The 17,592-nt window shown below is 43.6% G+C and overlaps 1 protein-coding gene across 9 annotated transcripts in view; it reads right to left on the minus strand.

Moving 5' to 3' along the window:
• The window catches only part of akap9 (A kinase (PRKA) anchor protein 9), a 60,478-nt gene that overhangs the window by 4,080 nt on the left and 38,806 nt on the right, over positions 1 to 17,592 (minus strand). For 5 of the 9 annotated variants that reach the window (XM_065283873.2, XM_065283855.2, XM_065283824.2 and 2 more), the window contains 21 exons: positions 17,418 to 17,537; positions 13,504 to 13,656; positions 12,948 to 13,052; positions 12,718 to 12,870; positions 12,354 to 12,440; positions 6,842 to 11,035; positions 6,540 to 6,662; positions 6,417 to 6,461; positions 6,185 to 6,334; positions 5,774 to 5,818; positions 5,522 to 5,659; positions 4,862 to 5,317; positions 4,595 to 4,655; positions 4,271 to 4,389; positions 4,024 to 4,194; positions 1,982 to 2,134; positions 1,108 to 1,237; positions 780 to 906; positions 476 to 626; positions 273 to 398; positions 1 to 162 (listed from right to left, as the gene is read on the minus strand). In XM_065283873.2, the coding sequence (XP_065139945.1) occupies positions 1 to 162; positions 273 to 398; positions 476 to 626; positions 780 to 906; positions 1,108 to 1,237; positions 1,982 to 2,134; positions 4,024 to 4,194; positions 4,271 to 4,389; positions 4,595 to 4,655; positions 4,862 to 5,317; positions 5,522 to 5,659; positions 5,774 to 5,818; positions 6,185 to 6,334; positions 6,417 to 6,461; positions 6,540 to 6,662; positions 6,842 to 11,035; positions 12,354 to 12,440; positions 12,718 to 12,870; positions 12,948 to 13,052; positions 13,504 to 13,656; positions 17,418 to 17,537 (6,969 nt within the window). The remainder of the gene's footprint in view (positions 163 to 272; positions 399 to 475; positions 627 to 779; positions 907 to 1,107; positions 1,238 to 1,981; positions 2,135 to 4,023; positions 4,195 to 4,270; positions 4,390 to 4,594; positions 4,656 to 4,861; positions 5,318 to 5,521; positions 5,660 to 5,773; positions 5,819 to 6,184; positions 6,335 to 6,416; positions 6,462 to 6,539; positions 6,663 to 6,841; positions 11,036 to 12,353; positions 12,441 to 12,717; positions 12,871 to 12,947; positions 13,053 to 13,503; positions 13,657 to 17,417; positions 17,538 to 17,592) is intronic. The other 4 variants (XM_065283846.2, XM_065283840.2, XM_065283832.2 and 1 more) reach the window with 4 other exon arrangements.

Raw genomic sequence — 17,592 nt, forward strand, 5'->3', positions numbered from 1 at the left:
CTGACTGCAGGTGTCTTCAGCCTGCATGAGCGTGTCATGTGACCCAGCAGCAGGTGTGACACTCGTCTTTAACTGTTGAATCAGCTGTGTGTTGAGATGTTTCTCTTTCTCTAATGCACTGCTGAGCTCAACCACTCGACATCTCAGAGCTTCTAACTGCACCTATACACACACACACACACACATAGTAGGTCTTGATGTTTTCTGACCGGTTTACCAGCTATCACTAGTACTGTCAGTGATAATCTCAGATAATGAATGACAGGAGATACCTGGAGCTCTGCTGAGACGCTGACATCACACACCTGTTGCCCGTCTGTCTGCTGGCCTGAGATCTGTCTCTCTCTCTCCAGCTCAACCACACGAGCTCTCTGTTCTTCAAGCATCAGTTTAAGGTCCTGCACAGACACACACACTCATTATATATACACACACACACACATATATATTGACATGATTGACAGGTAGCTCATACCTCTACTTCCTCTCTCTCTACTTCCTGTTTCCTGTCAGCTTTGCATTTGTCTTTCTCATGGAGCCACTGCAGCTCTCTGACTCTCTTCTGTTCATCTGCCAGTCTGTCATTCAGTGACTCCAGCTCAGCCGTCTTCACGGAGACCTCCGACCTGATACAACACACACACACACACACACACACACACAATCAGATAACAGATGGGAAATTTGACTAAATCTAGGAAAAGTTTGGCTTTGTTTATGTTAGTTGTGTAATGTTCTCCTGAGATTGAGTGAATGTGTTGTTGTTGTTGATGTGTCACCTGAGTGTGTCGAGATCCTTCAGGAGTTTGTTTTGAGACTTCAGTGAATTTTCCAGTTGTAGTTTAGTTTGGTTGAGTTGAGTCTGAAGATCTTCTGACTCCAGCGTCTGTGATCTCTCTGTGTTTCCTATTGAGAAGAGAAGAAAACAAACCCTTCAGTTAGAGTCAAGATCACTGAGATTATACATCATTCACCTGAGCACCGTCTGTATGTGTGTGTGTGTGTGTGTGTGTGTGTGTGTGTGTGTGTGTGTGTGTGTGTGTGTCTGATAAAACAAACATGTGCAGCCGCTGAAGTCTTACCACTGAAACATTAAGAATAAGTCACCTGTTATATCGGTGTTGACCACAGGGTGGTGCTGTGTGTTGATCTGAGCTCTGAGCTGTTGGATCTCTGTGATCAGACTCTTTCTGTCTGCAGAACACAACACACCCAGAAACTCCCTGTGACGAACATCCTGCATACAAAACACACCAACATTAATACAATACAACATCTGTCTGTCTGTCTGTCCATGTGTCTGCCTGTCTCTGTCTGTCCGTGTTTGTCTGTGTCTATCCATCTGTCCGTGCCTGGCTGTCTCTCTGTCCATGTCTGTCTGTCGGTCCGTCCATGTCCGTCTCTCCATGTGTCTGCCTGTCCTTGTTTGTCTGTGTCTGCCTGTCTCTGTCTGTCCATGTCTGTCCGTCTATCCATGTCTTTTTATGTGTCTGTCTGTACATGTCTTTTCATGTGTCTGTCTGTCCATGTCTGTCTGTCTGCCCATGTCTGTGTCTGTCTGTCTGTCCATCCATGTCTTTTTATGTGTCTGCCTGTCCATGTCTTTTCATGTGTTTGTCTGTCCATGTCTGTCTGTCTATCCATGTCTTTTTATGTGTTTGTCTGTCCATGTCTGTCTGTCTATCCATGTCTTTTTGTCTGTCTGTCTGTCCATGTGTCTGCCTGTCTGTCTGTCTGTCTGTCCACGTCTTTTCATGTGTCTGCCTGTCTTTCCATGTTTGTCTGTCTGTCTGTCTGATTCTTTCTGTTTGTCTGTGTGTGTCTGTCTGTCTGTCCGTCCATCCATATCTGTCTGTCTGTCCATGTCTTTTCATGGGTCTGCCTGTCTCTGTCTGTCCATGTTTGTTTGTCTGTCAGTCCATGTCTGTCAGTCCATCCATCTGTCTGTCTGTCTGTCTGTCTGTCTGTACTGTTCTCAGACCTGTTCAGTTAAGATTCTCTCCAGCTGGTTGAGATGAACGACAGCATCAGTGGAGTCGAGATGAGAATGATGAAAGTTCCTCAGCACATCTCGCTCTTGAACAAACACCTGCTGGACGGCAGATAAGAGCTCAGCACGCCAGTCACCATCAACCTGCACAAACACAGACAACTTCACTTTAACTTCACTTCATAGGTGTCAAGTAGTGATACAGTGTAATTAAGATTAAACAGTAAATCAAATCTTCTGGGCTTTTCTAGAAATTGAAAGCAGTAACAAATCAACATCAAATCTAAGTTTACACTGTTAACTTATACAATCCTCACTGTCTGCACTGCCATATGTGTGTAAAAACATAATTTTCAGAAAAAAACATCCACTGTCTTTACTGAACATCAGAATAATATCTGATGATGAACATCCAGACAAATCTCTGATATTTAAGCAATATCGCTCGAGTAGGAGTGTGATATAGCTCTATATCATCACGGCTGTGATTAGGCCAGAGGCACGAGGCCGTAGGCCGAGTGCCGGAGGCAATCACAGCCGTGATGATATAGAGCTATATCACACGACTCCGAGAGCGATATTGCTTTTATACAACAGTTCGACGGCACACGTTTGAAAAACGAAAACAAAAAAACAACAACGGAGTTATTTTAAAAGCCTCTTTGTTTGAGAACTACTTCTTCCGCCACGGATTTGAGGGCGGCCAGAATGACAGGTAAAACTTTCGGCTGCTTTGAAGCTCATAACAACTCAATGGACGGAAAAGCCGTTACTTTATATTACCGTTTCTTGGTCACAAAGTGTAGTTTTAAGATTAGTTCAGTCGAGAATGTATATGTACTATATTTAAATCTGCAGTCGATTAGTAAAGATAGCGCCTGTTTGAACGAGTGCTTACTGAGATTCGGTACGAATGAGAACCAAAGCATGAGCGGACGTGAGTGTTCACTCGCCCCGCTGACCACCGCCCTCTCTGGGCTACATCTCTGACAGAGATACCCTGGCTCTCATGTTGGCCTTGTTTGTTTATGATCGTCAAAATGAGATCAAATCAGCAGTATTTGGTGTCATGATCAAACTATTACTTGTTTTTTTATTCATATTTAGTGTCTTTTGTGTTGTTATTGTTTTGGCGCGAGGTAAAAGTTAATAAAACTATACTTGTATAACGTTACTATTGCTTTCTCATTTAATCTTAACGCGATACGAGCACTCGATTATTATTAAACTTTGTTCTTGTCAGTACTATACAAAATGGTTTTTTATAAGTGTCAGAGAGATGTTTTTGCATGCTGCTTATAAATATATCAGTGGCGATATCTCATAACATGTTTTAATAGTCACATCACGATAAAGTAAATGATCAATTCAATGTCCACATTTAAAAGCTGCGGTGCTTACCTGCATTTCCACGGTGTTTTCGCGTTCTGATAAAAGATATAGCTCCAGAAAAAACCGAGTGTTTATATTCCTCTTTCCAAGTGTTAATCGTCCACACGATGTGACAAGACATTTCTCCCATTAACTTTAACGTAACATCCAAGAGCGCTGATCTTTGACAGAATAATTACTTCCGATTGGGGATTCACAGACTGATTTATGAGCTAGTAAACTAATGAGACACACGGAGAGTGATTCAAAACAGCGCGTCTGTGTTTTTCCATTCAATGATGAGCCTGCTTAGGACCTCCATTCACTAGGTGGCGGAATGATACGAAAGGTGATGCGGTTACAGTGCCGTTATCAGCACAATATCGCATAGCTCTTAGCCAATCAGATTCGAGAACCAGAAAGAACTGTTGTATAAATTATTATAATTCAGAACAATACTAACACCATCAAATAAATGAATCAACTCTTCTATATAATTTCTTCACCCTGTGTCTCCTCTTGTCATTCTCTCACACAATAACAAGAGATGATTTAAAACTCGAGCGTTTTACTTGGTAAAGAAATGTTTGCAGAAGCACACTTTCATGAATATGATGTTTAGTTATAATTCAATTCATGAAAATGTTCTTGTGTTATCTCACCTGTGTGTCTGTGTGTAATTTACTGATGAGAACTTTTAAAGACTCGATGGTGTTGATGAGAGCGTCTCTCTCCAGACTCCAGGTCTGAGGATGAAGCTGTTCACCGCTCCGCTCCATCTCAGATAAAGACAGAACCTCCATCCCCTCCTGATGGACCTCTCTCAGAAGAGTCTGTCAATTCACATTTATTCATTCATGTTAGATTCAGATCTCTCTTTCTCTCTCTGTCTCTCTGTGAAGAGCTTACCTTGATTCTGTCAGGTAGGACATCAGGCTCCACGTCTCTTCGAGCTCCATCTGGTGTCGTCCTGAGCTCCTGCTGTATGAGATCATAACCGGTCCGCTGACTCCAGTCTGAACTGCTGTCTGAAAACACACGACATGAAAGTACATAAACACACAATTTACAGTAAACATCATTCTTCAGTTCAGTAGTAGCTCACCAAAGATATTTCATTTAAAAAAGCCTAACAAAAGATATTAAAGAAACACAGTTACAGTCACTTAACCTTCAGGACTAAATAAATATCAATGGAAGTAAGGTGATGATGTTTGAAGTAAAATCTCTCACCGCTGGTGTATTCATCTTTAAATGGAGAAACTGAAGGTCGTTCAGATCTCACTGACAGACCCTGAAAAACAACAATACGACATTATTCTCTCATCTGAGCAAGATAACAATAAAAAACTGTACTTAAACATCTCTCACAATATCAACATAACTGATTTAAAGTTGGAGCATTCATCTCTACAAATGAAAGGGATGTTTTTTCTTGATCACATTTTTTTTCCGATCACAGACACACATCAGCTGGCATTATAATGAAGATTTGCTCACCTCAGATGTTGGGAGTTTCTCCAGGGCGTCTCTGAGCATCCTGCACCGATCCTCCAGCCGTTGCTTCTCTCTCTTCAAACTCTCGCTCTCTGAGATGTGTCTGGCCTCCATGTCCATGATCTCAGCGGCGTGGAGCTCCTGCATCTGTCCGATCTTCTCCGTGTAGCCCTCGATCATCTCCGCCACATCATCCGTTCCGGGCAGGTCAGCCTGAGTCCCCACGTCCACACGAGATGGTCCGGGGGTCCCGCTTGGGGACGCTGAGAGTGTTGAGCGCTTTGATTGGTCAGTGGAGTTTTCTTGAGAAAGCGGGGCCGTTTTGTCGTCCCCATGATGTTTTCTGTTGTCTCCATGTTTCTTTTTGGGGTGAGATGGTGGCTCGTCGCTGGCTCTGGTCACAGCTGCCTGCAGTTCCTGTACTTCCTCTTTCAGTTGGGCGATGGACACATCTCTGACCTGAGACATTAAAATGAAGACAAATGATGTGTAATGCTTCACATCAACAACTCGATTTTACCCCACTACTGTCATGCGTCTGGACTTTAAACTGTATTGATTGTATATATATCATCATTTATTTAAAAAAATCTAACCCTAACATAGAAAAGAACTAAAATGACAGTCAGAGCAAACAGAAGATATAAAGTCGATCTTGCGAACCTCGATCTGCTCCTGCAGTTTAAGGCTGCGCTCCCTGTAGCTGTTTAACTCCTCTTTGGCAGACGCAGCTTCATCTTTGACCTCTTGTAGCTCCTGCAGAAGCTCTGATGTAGACTGATAGCCCTCTTGTGATGCCTGCTGGGAAATCACAAACCATAGAGCAGTTTTAAATGAAAACGTTAAAACAGTCTTCAAAAGATCATCACATTTTATCCAATCCTTAAAAATTGATATGCAGTGTAAGATTCTCACCTTGTGAAGTTGATCCTTCAGCAGTGCGACATTCATTTCTCTCTCCTACAAGACAACAGAAAAAAATCACCTTAAAACATATAAATACCAAGTTCAGTCATTTAACTCTTTGGTTGATTCTTATAAACCTGGCAGCTCAATCAATCGATCTCTTACCTTCCTATCAACATGACCTATTTTATGTTTATATTCATGCTCTCTGTATATACTGAACACTTGCATGTCAACCCTGTACATTCACACTAACACATGCACACATCGGCACATTTGCAATTGAGAAATTTTCTATTGTGCACTTTTATGGTTTGTGTCCTCATTTATATATTTTAGGTTTCTAGATGATTCACAGAGAAAGAATTTCATTGTTTTTCCTGTACATATGACAATAAACGTATGAATCTTGTTTCATACCTGTACCAGCTCCTGCAGTCGAACACTCTGCTCCCTGTAAGTGTCCAGCTCTTGTTGTGTGATGACCAGCTGAGCTTTGACCTCCTGCAGTTCCTGAAGGAGTTTCTCAGCTTCTGCCACGTCTCCTTCACGTGTGACAACCGCTGACACCTGTGGGTCACCAACAGAAAATCATGGCTTAGCTCTGATGTAACGTGCCATAACGAATCTAAGCAAGTGTTTGCCTTCATACCTGGTTGAGGGCCGTCTGGAGCTGTGCAATAGTGCTCTCCTTAATCTATGGAAACAATATACAATACGAGTTATTACAAACAAAACAGCCATTTTTAAGAGGTTGGTCAGTACTGAAACTGACCTCAATTTCCTCCTGTAGTTTATGGCTCAGCTCTCTGTAGCAGTTCAACTCCTCTTTAGTGGATGCAGCTTCACCTTTGACCTCCTGCAGCTCCCTGGACACTGATTGGCTGCCATCTGACACCTGAGGACCACACACAGCATTTGTGAGGGAGACAAACACTATGACCGTGTATTACAGCTCCTACTTCGATCATTCAAACATTAAAGAAATTTATAGTGAACCATCTGATCTTTTCTAGATATCAACATCAGTCACTCATTCTCTTTAATGTATATTTAAGGGAATATGTAATGTCAAACCTCATCAGATGACTCTGGTCTTTGATGGGTAGATTTGGTTCTCATTTGGTTGAGCAGGTCCATCAGAACAGCCAATCTCTTCTTATACTCCTGGACCTCCTCTTCAGAGCTGCACAACAGATGCTTCTGTAACTCCTGGTCCTTCTGCATCCCGCTCAAAACCTCCTCAAGCTCCTTTAATTTCTCTCTCAGAATGCTAAGTTTCCCGGCTGGTGTTAGTGTTGGTGCTACGACCTGTGACCTAGCGCCCTCAGACTCAGGCTGGATATTAGGGCCTTCAGATTCAGGATGTACACCGGACTCCTTAGATTGCTGCTGCACAGTGGGTCTCTGAGAATCCAGCTGCACAGTGGGGCTCTGAGAATCCAGCTGCACAGTGGGGCTCTGAGAATCCAGCTGCACAGTGGGGCTCTGAGAATCCAGCTGCACAGTGGGGCCCTTAGACTCAATATGTACAATGGACTCCTTAGATTGCTGCTGCACAGTGGGGCTCTGAGAATCCAGCTGCACAGTGGGGCTCTGAGAATCCAGCTGCACAGTGGGGCCCTTAGACTCAATATGTACAATGGACTCCTTAGATTGCTGCTGCACAGTGGGGCTCTGAGAATCCAGCTGCACAGTGGGGCCCTTAGACTCAAGATGTACACTGGAGTCCTTAGATTTCAGCTGTGCAGTGGGGCAGCTCAGTTCTGATGTCACGTCCTTTGCATGGGCCTCATCACGGAGCTCTTTGCTTTGTGTTTGGACAGCTCCTAGCTGGGCTTGAGAGACCAGCACAGCGGCCACCTTTTCCTGAAGTTTCTCCTCAAGCTGGGTGACTTTAGAGAGCAGAGCATCAGCGTCAATTTGTGCTTCTTCCACCTTTATTCTGCAGGCACGCAGCTCAGAATCTTTCTCCTCAACACACATCTCAAGTTCCTTAACGCGCTGACTCAGATCCATGATCTTTAAACTGGCACTCTCCTCTAGTGCCTGAACCTGAGCCTGGACCACCACAAAAGCAGCTGTTTTCTCTCGCAGTGCCTCCTCCAGCTCTGTCACAGTCTCTGTGTGTCTTCGAGTGAGGACCTCTTGTTGTAGACCTTCATATTTGTTCAGAAGAGAATGGTGATCGGATTTTAGTGTGTCAAGCTCTTTGGTGACCTCCTCAATCTTCTGCTTCATTTTGTCGTGTTCACCCTTCTCCATTGACGTCTCCTCCTCCTGAGGGTGTTTGTGCTCAATGTGCGACAGCTCCTGCTGGAGTTTCTTGATGACTGCATTAAGCTGATTTACTTCCTCATCTTTGTTTCTCCTTAGAAGCTCCTGATCACTCTTAAGGTGCTCCACATGAGCCTCCAACTTATGGAGAACTTCATCTTTGTTCTCCCCCAGTGCCTCCTCAGGCTCCACTCCAGTCTCAGTGTGTCTCCTAGTAAGCACCTCTTGTTGTTGACCTTCATATTTGTTCAGAAGAGAATGGTGATCAGATTTTAGTGTGTCAAGCTCTTTTGTTACCTCATCAAACTTCTGCTTCATTTCATCATATTCGGCCTTCTCCACTGATGTCTCCTCCTCCTGAGGCTGTTTGTGCTCAATGTGCGACAGCTCCTGCTGAAGTTTCTTGATGACTGCATTAAGCTGACTGACTTCCTCTTCCTTGTTTCTCTTTAGAAGCTCTTGTTCACTCTGTAGGTGTTCCACCTGAGCCTCCAACTCATGGAGAACTTTATCTTTCTCCAGCAGTGCATCCTTCAGCTCCCCCACAGTCTCAGTGTGTCTCCCTGTAAGCACCTCCTGTTGTAGACCTTCATACTTGTTAAGAAGAGAATGTTGATCAGATTTTAACGTGTCGAGCTCTTTAGGGACCTTGTCCATTTTCTGCTTCATTTTGTCGTGTTCAGCCTTCTCCACTGATGTCTCCTCCCCCTGAGGCTGTTTGTGGTCGAAGTGTGACAGCTCCTGTTGGAGTTTCTTGATGACTGCATTGAGCTGGTCGACTTCCTTTTCCTTGTTTCTCCTCAGAGACTCCTGTTCACTCTGTAGGCGTTCCACCTGAGCCTCTAAATTACGGAGAACTTCATCTTTCTCCTCCCCCAGTGACTCCTTCAGCTCTGTCACAGTCTCAGTGTGTCTCCCACTAAGCATCTCTTGTTGTAGACCTTCATATTTGTTCAGAAGAGAATGGTGATCGGATTTGAGTGTGTCAAGCTCTTTGGTGACCTCTTTGATCTTCTGCTTCATTTCGTCATATTCGCCCTTCTCCACTGACGTCTCTCCCTCCTGAGGCTGTTTGTGCTTAATGTGTGCCAGCTCCTGCTGGAGTTTCTTGATGACTGCATTTAGCTGATCAACTTCCTCCTCTTTGTTTTTCCCCAGAGACTCCTGTTCACTTGGTAGGTGTTTCACCTGAGCCTCCAGCTTACAGGGAACTTCATCTTTGTTTTCCCCCAGTGCCTCCTCCAGCGTTCCCTCAGTCTCAGTGTGTCTCACAGTAAGCACCTCCTGTTGTAGACCTTCATACTTGTTCAAAAGAGAATGGTGATCTGATTTTAGTCTGTCGAGCTCTTTGGTGACCTCATTGATCTTCTGCTTCATTTTGTCGTATTCTGCCTTCTCCACTGATGTCTTCTCCTCCTGAGGCTGTTTGTGCTTGATGTGTGATAGCTCCTGCTGGAGTTTCTTGATGACTGCATTGAGCTGGTCAACTTCCTCCTCCTTGTTTTTCCAAAGAGACTCCTGTTCACTTGGTGGGTGTTCCACCTGAGTCTCCAATTTACAGATAACTTTATCTTTCTCCTCCCCCAGTGCCTCCTCCAGCGTTCCGTCAGTCTCAGTGTGTCTCCCAGTAAGCACCTCCTGTTGTAGACCTTCATATTTGTTTAGAAGAGAATGGTGATCTGATTTGAGTGTGTCAAGCTCTTTGGTGACCTCATCAATCTTCTGCTTCATTTCATCATATTTTGCCTTCTCCACTGACCTCTCCTCCTCCTGAGGCTGTTTGTGCTCAATGTGCGACAGTTCCTGCTGGAGTTTCTTGATGACTGCATTGAGCTGGTTGATTTCTTCATCCTTGTTTCTCCTTAGAAGCTCCTGTTCACTCTTAAGGTGCTCCACCTGAGCCTCCAACTCATGGAGAACTTCATTTTTGTTCTCCCCCAGTGCATCCTTTCGCTCCCCTCCAGTCTCTCTGTGTCTCCTAGTAAGCACCTCTTGTTGTAGACCTTCATATTTGTTCAGAAGAGAATGGTGATCGGATTTTAGCGGGTCATGCTCTTTAGGGACCTTGTCAATTTTCTGCTTCATTTCATCGTATTCGGCCTTCTCCACTGATGTCCCCTCTTCCTGAGGCTGTTTGTTGTCGAAGTGCGACAGCTCCTGCTGGAGTTTCTTGATGACTGCGTTGAGCTGGTCGACTTCCTCTTCCTTGTTTCTCCTCAGAGACTCCTGTTCACTCTGTAGGTGTTCCACCTGAGCTTCCAACTTACGGAGAACTTCATCTTTCTCCCCCAGTGACTCCTTCAGCACTGCGACAGTCTCTGTGCGTCTCCCAGTAAGCACCTCTTGTTGTTGACCTTCAAAATCGTTCCGAAGAGAATGTTGATCGGATTTTAGCGTGTCAAGCTCTTCCTTGTCGGTTTTCTGCTTCATTTCATCATATTTGGCCTTCTCCACTGATGTCTCCTCCTCCTGAGGCTGTTTTTGCTCAATGTGCGACAGCTCCTGTTGGAGTTTCTTGATGACTGCATTGAGCTGGTTGATTTCTTCCTCCTTGTTTCTCCTCAGACGCTCCTGTTCACTCTGTAAGTGCTCCACCTGAGCCTTCAACTCACTGAGAACTCCATCTTTGTTCTCTGCCAGTGCCTCCTCCAGCTTTCCCATAGTCTCAGTGTGTCTCCCAGTAAGCACCTCCTGTTGTAGACCTTCATATTTGTTCAGAAGAGAATGGTGATCGGATTTTAGCGTGTCAAGCTCTTTGGTGACCTCGTCGATTTTCTGCTTCATTTCATCATATTCGTCCCTCTCCAATGATGTCTCCTCCTCTACAGGCTGTTTGTGCTCAATGTGCGATAGCTCCTGTTGGAGTTTCTCGATGACTGCATTGAGCTGGTCGACTTCCTCCTCCTTGTTTCTCCTCAGATGCTCCTGTTCATTCTGTAGGTGCTCCACTTGAGCCTCCAACTCACGGACAACTTCATCTTTCTCCTTCACCACCTGCAGTCACAACCACACAAATAAACACAAGACAAAACACTGAGATTTGAACATGAATGAGATCATCAGACCTGCTCAATTCCTGTGTGGTCTTCACCCAAAAATATACACATTGTCCTCATATTCTCAAGCCTCATGTGGTTTCAACCCAGTTTTCATAAGATAATTGTCCTAGCAGAGATGCTGGTTTTCACATAATGAAAGTAGACAGTGTTTATTTTTTTAATACAAATCTTTCTGAAGTCATATGAAAACTTATAAAACAGAATAAATCTTAGTATTTTATTCATTGAATAGAAAAAAACTGCATTTATATTATGATATACCTGACTGTCCATCTATAATATCTAAAATTATGAGAATTTTAATTTTTAAAATATCTGCATGAAAGAATAAACTTCCTTTCACACATATGTGCTCAAAAAACTGCTGCCCTAAATTCTCAAAGGCACAGGTCACACCAAAATAAAAGTTCTGTTATTTTATTTTCTAGTACAGGTCGCACTAAATCTGTGTGACCTCTTGTTTTTAGTGAAACACAGAGACACAATATCCTGCTGACTTTTACAAAGACACTTTGGACACTTTTTCATCCTTTAGATTCCTGTGGCCCTTTCCAAATATTCATACAACTACTTTATGTGAAGAACAGACCCAAATTTAGGCTGTTATTTATTGCTGTATAAAGCTCCTTTATGTCCTTTATGATGTTTTGACTGTCTTCACTCATTATATAGACACTCTGCCTTTAAAAACAAACATCTCAACAGCAGAAATAAAATCACACAGGTCTGCAGCCACATGAGGGGAATGATGATGAACGATTCATTTTTACCAAGAAAGTTATAGACGCCACTTCAAGACAAAAGAAAATAAAGCAAAGCACAGCAACACATTAATCAGAAAAAAACAAATGAAAGAAATGAATGAATCTGTAGAAACCAAAAAAGGCATCTCACCTCCTTTCAGTTAGTTCACTATAAATAAAAGCAAATCTCAACCAATATACAACCATGTTTGATGTGTTTAAAGAATGCATCAGCTCAATCTCATCTTTTCATTATCCTGACAGCAGTTTGCTTTCTTTAAACACATGCTGATGTGTGTTTACTGCTCGTGTCACATCATACAGTAATCAAGATAAGATTAAAGGTTATAATAAACATAGAGTTAGTGACATGAGACAGTAACACACAGCAGGTGGAGAGACAGACAGCACCAGACAGACAGACAGCACCAGACACACGTGCTGCTGGTCCACATATGTGTAGGACACATGATGGGCGCTGTGTTTTACACATATGTTTAACCTCATTACCTCTTTCTTTGGTTCTGTTCCTGTGTGCTGTAGTTTAGTGATCTGTGTGTTAAGAACGGCTATTTGCCCGTCCTTCTCCTCCAAGACCTTCAAGAGTTAAACATCATCACATGATTGTGTGGGCTTTGATTATCCTCCTCATCTTCCATTTCACACAATCAACAAATCAATTTCTGATATTAAAAAGTTTCACCCCTCAAAGTTGTTCTCTATTTGACTCAGTGTAGATACAGTACCTTAACTCAGTAATGTCATTTCAACTTTAATACACAAACACACACAGATCAGAGGGTCATTATGGGAAATGATGACTGCGTCCTGAGCGTCTCATCTGAGATGTCAATGCAAACGCTGTGTGTCTGACCTGTTTGAGTCGGCTCTGGGCCTGCAGGTCCTGCTCGTGACTGCTGATCTCCTTCCTCTGAATCTCTAGCTGCATGTGAAGTTGATTCACCTCCTCGCTTTTATTCTCCAGCTCCTCACGAAACTGCTCCAGCTGCTCCTCTAGATTCAGTATCTGCACACACACAACACAGAATGAGACGCAGGGAAAGACTCATGACTCAATCTCACGTACAGGATGACAGGAAGTACCTCTTTCTCCTTCCTGTCCAGAGCTTCTCTCTCTGTCTGCAGCTGTGCCTCCAGTGTGATGTCACTCGCTCTGACAGCCATCGACACATGCTGAACCTCCTCAACCTACACACAATACATACGGTAATGATAACACACATAGGTGAATAACAGCACACAGCTGCAGCTAAACGTGACTAATGATCTTACACACATGGCACACACAATATAACACACACAGCTGTAATAATGCTTACATGGACACACAACTAATCCCCCCTCCACACCACATACACACAGACAGACACACACACACACACACACACACACACACACACACGAGTACAATGAGAATATGATTATTACAAACACATGTGACAACTGCTGCATCTACACACACACACACAGAGAGCTGCATACAGACACTCACATCTGTCACACTGTCGACTCGTAACCTTCGCACAGACACTCTCACACACACACACACACACACACACACACGCACACACACGCTGGCAGCTAACAGCATTAGCACTACATCACAATATCACACACACATTTACACACAAACACTGACCCTGTGCATGAGCTCCAGTTCTCTCACACGAGCTCCCAGTGTCTCAATCTCCTCATTTCTCTCCTGCACATCTCGCTGCAGCTGCTCAGATTTTAACAGCAGCTCACTGCACCAGTCTGACTTCTCCTGCAGCGCGCTCTTCAACTCCTGCACCTGACAGATAGAGAGAGAGAGAGAGAGAGAGAGAGAGAGAGAGACAGAGAGAGACAGAGAGACCCAGTGACGTCAGATCTTTAAGTGTGTGCGTGCATGCGTGTGTATGTGTCTGCTTGGCAACTGACTGTGATTCTATAAGAGAAAATGTAGTGCGAGTCATTTTACTGCCACAATGTTACAGTTGACCTCAACATATACTCAGTGGTTGCCAAGGCACCTTGACTGGTTGCTAAGGCATCCTGAGTAGTTGCTAAGGCGTCTTGACTGGTTGCTAAGGCGTCTTGACTGGTTGCTAAGGCATCCTGAGTAGTTGCTAAGGCGTCTTGACTGGTTGCTAAGGCGTCTTGACTGGTTGCGAAGGCATCTTGACTGGTTGCGAAGGCATCTTGACTGGTTGCTAAGGCATCTTGAGTGGTTGCTAAGGCGTCTTGAGTGGTTGCTAAGGTGTCTTGAGTGGTTGCTAAGGCGTCTTGAGTGGTTGCTAAGGCGTCTTGAGTGGTTGCTAAGGCGTCTTGACTGGTTGCTAATGGGACTTTTCCATTGCATTGTACCCCACATTTTGGTTTGGGTCAGGTCGGGTCAGCTCACCTCACTTTTTGCTTGGTTAGCTTTTTCATCAAGTTATAGTATCACTTTGCAGTGGAAGGGATTATAGGCGTGTCGTTATATTTGCGCTGCCTACTGATGTGACATCATACACGTGAGAGCGTCGTTGTATATTCCCATACGTTCATTTATTTCTCAGTCCACCACAAAATTAAAATTGGCAACCACAAATAGATGTTTGCACATCACGTTTATCACTACCTCTGTCTCACATGACAGTTTCTGTACAAACACCCGTGGCGTCAGTCGACGGCGCTCCACTGAGCCTCATTGAAGCTGCATTTAAGCATATATAATGCTGACGTGCTCGTTCTGCCACAAAAACTGTTATGGTGGTCCTGATTCTCAACCTGTGGATGTTTTTCATTGCTAAAAGGGAGTTTGGGAACTTATAGCAGAGCACAGATGACAACATGTTTGCTCGAGACAGCGCAAGCTAGCACTAAGGTAAAGCTAATCTTTTAAATAGCGATGACGCTAGTAGTGACAATTCTCTCAGACCAATCAGTGATCTAGTGTGTTTTTGCTTCACGTTTGGGATCACCTCGGATCGCTTGGAACCCCAACCGAGGTGGTACGAAAAAGTATTGGGTACCACGTACCACACCCAGTGGAAAACCTCATACGCTGACCCGACCCAAACTAAACCAAACTGTGGGGTACTATGCAATGGAAAAGTGCCATAAGGCATCCTAATTGGTTGCCAAGGCATCTTGAGTGGTTGCCAAGGCATCATGAGTGGTTGGCAAGGGGTCTTGAGTGGTTGCCATGGCATCCTAATTGGTTGCCAAGGCATCTTGAGTGGTTGCTAAGGCATCATGAGTGGTTGGCAAGGGGTCTTGATTGGTTGCCAAGGCATCCTGAGTGGTTGCTAAGGCGTCATGAGTGGTTGGCAAGGGATCTTGAGTGGTTTGTTGGAGTTGGATGGAGTTGATTGTTGTTAGACCAGTGTGAATTGGCCTTAAATAGTGCTGAGCGATAATTCGATAATGAAGAAATTCTCTATATAAATTTCCCCAATAAAACAATAATGACCGTTCGATAAGTGATTGATAGATTTACGCACTATGTGTAACGCTGCGCAAGCACTTCAGGATGCCGCATGGGGTCTTGGTTTACAACCACAGTGTCAATTAAGAGGGGAGTTATGATGAGGCTAGTTATTTATTCAATCATTAATTGTATTTAAATATTGGATGCGCAAACATGTTTCGTCAAAGCCCAGAACACAGCACACAAAATAGATACAGTATACTGTACTTTCTTTCAGTGGCCGCCTTGCGTGCGCACACATCCGCAAAGCTTTAAAAGTATATTTACAGGACATTCACAAATTCAGGAAACTGAGGAAAAACAGCAGATCCACCACTGCAATGAATATACTGTATGAGTGTGCGCTCCCACAGCAACGTGACGCTCTTGACATCCATTTATCAGCGTGTATAGCTCGTATATGTATAACACACGCATGATCACTGAACTAAGGTTTCTTTCTTGTTTAAGTGAACATAAACAGCTGTTACTCAGTATATTGAAACTTAAAGCAGTCTGTCTTGGGTCTTAAAGTGACAGTAGTCTGCTGCTTTCTGTCAGAAATGTATAATATATTTACATTCAATACAGATGCCTGAAAGTAAAGCAAGATATTTGTATTTGTTGTTATGTTTTAAATAAAAATTAGTTTAAAACCATTATTAACTGACTGATTTTCCAACTTTCATTCAGGAGCAATATCGACTGATGTGGAAAACATTTTGGCTATAATGCCCAACCCGTGCCACACCAAAAGATTTTTTTAAGTCTTATACGATTTTCAAAATGAGACCACAAACATGACAAAAAAAATATTGACGATTTAACACTTTGTTCCCATACAGTGTGTGTGGAGGGCCGCTATGTGGTCATCATGACAGCACGCCACGCACCATCAGATTCACTTCATAAACAAAGAGAGTCTCCATTGAAGTCACGTCATCTCGCAGCCAAACGTGACTTCACAGTAAACAAACATAGGGGGCATAACGGGCATAGAGAATGAAAGCATGAAATAGACTGCATTTTTAACATCTCTGATGTCCATCTCACTTTGGACTGTGCCTGTTGCACCATGACTGTAGTTTATGGTTTCGTCTTTCGTGTGTTTGTCCTTGGGGTTACCCCGGGTCTTGAAAAGTGAAGCCTCTGGCTCTTTGATCGCCACTGGTGGCTGGCTGCAGTACAAGTCATAAACTCCGCCCTCTCCATTCAAACGAATGGGACTCTGCTCTAAATAAAAAAAATTATCCAAGTATCCAAAAGATGGTTTTGGTCCTTTCAAGTAGTTGTTATCACGCTGATATATGTTCAAGTGTTCATTTTTGTGGTAAGTTTCATTTTAGCTACTAATTTGATGCTATAGAAACAGGGCGTATCGTTATGATGGGCGTGGTTGAATTGGTCGCGCAAGCATTTGGGCGGAAGTTTGATACCCCGGCTCCGCCTCTGGCTCCACAGACGATTCCTTCTGCGAATGCCTTGGCTCCAAACTGACGTTTTTATGTAACATGGCGGTGACCATGGTCGGACATTTTTGGCTTCAATTCATTACAATGGAGGGAGGCGACGTCGCGTCGTCCATCTTTTTTTTTTTACAGTCTATGGGTTACCCCCACACAAGATGATTTCTGATTTGTGAACGGAGCGGTTCTGATGTGCTTTCAAGCATATTCCGACACTCTTAACACACCGAGCAGCAGAGGAAAATCTGATTAAATAATCGATTCAACCACACAGACGATCGGGACCTTACTTAGGATTGTCAAGTTTTGCTCAATTATCTTGTGGTGTGTACCGGGCTTAAGGCATCATAAGTGGTTGCTAAGGCATTCTTAGGGGTTGCTGTTGGTAGGTTGTTTTAAAAACTGTGCCAGAAGTAGACATGTCCATCAAATTATAAGCATAACTGACTGTACAACACTGAGATATGAGAACATTTTAAATGAATAAAAAAACAACTAATGTCCCCCGCCATCTATAGTTACTTAAAAAGTGAACGCCAGTGGATGTATTGTGTCTGGCTAGTTTAAATCAATGCTATGAGAGTTAATACCCCATCATCTTCACACCTGATCTGTGTTTGATTGTGTGCAGTGAAACATGATCAGATGACATACCTCTCTGTCTCGGTGCTCATTGGCTGCTTGTGTTTTAAGTGGGTTCTTCAGCTGTTGCTCCAGGGTCTGAATCTCCTGCTGGAAGACGTCCCGCTCATGTTCTCTATCGGCTGCCTGCTCCTAACCGGTCAACAGAAACCCACAATCACATCACACTCCACCCATATGGATCATA

This window comes from Paramisgurnus dabryanus, chromosome 19, assembly GCF_030506205.2.
Source record: "Paramisgurnus dabryanus chromosome 19, PD_genome_1.1, whole genome shotgun sequence".
Taxonomy (NCBI): Eukaryota; Metazoa; Chordata; class Actinopteri; order Cypriniformes; family Cobitidae; genus Paramisgurnus; species Paramisgurnus dabryanus.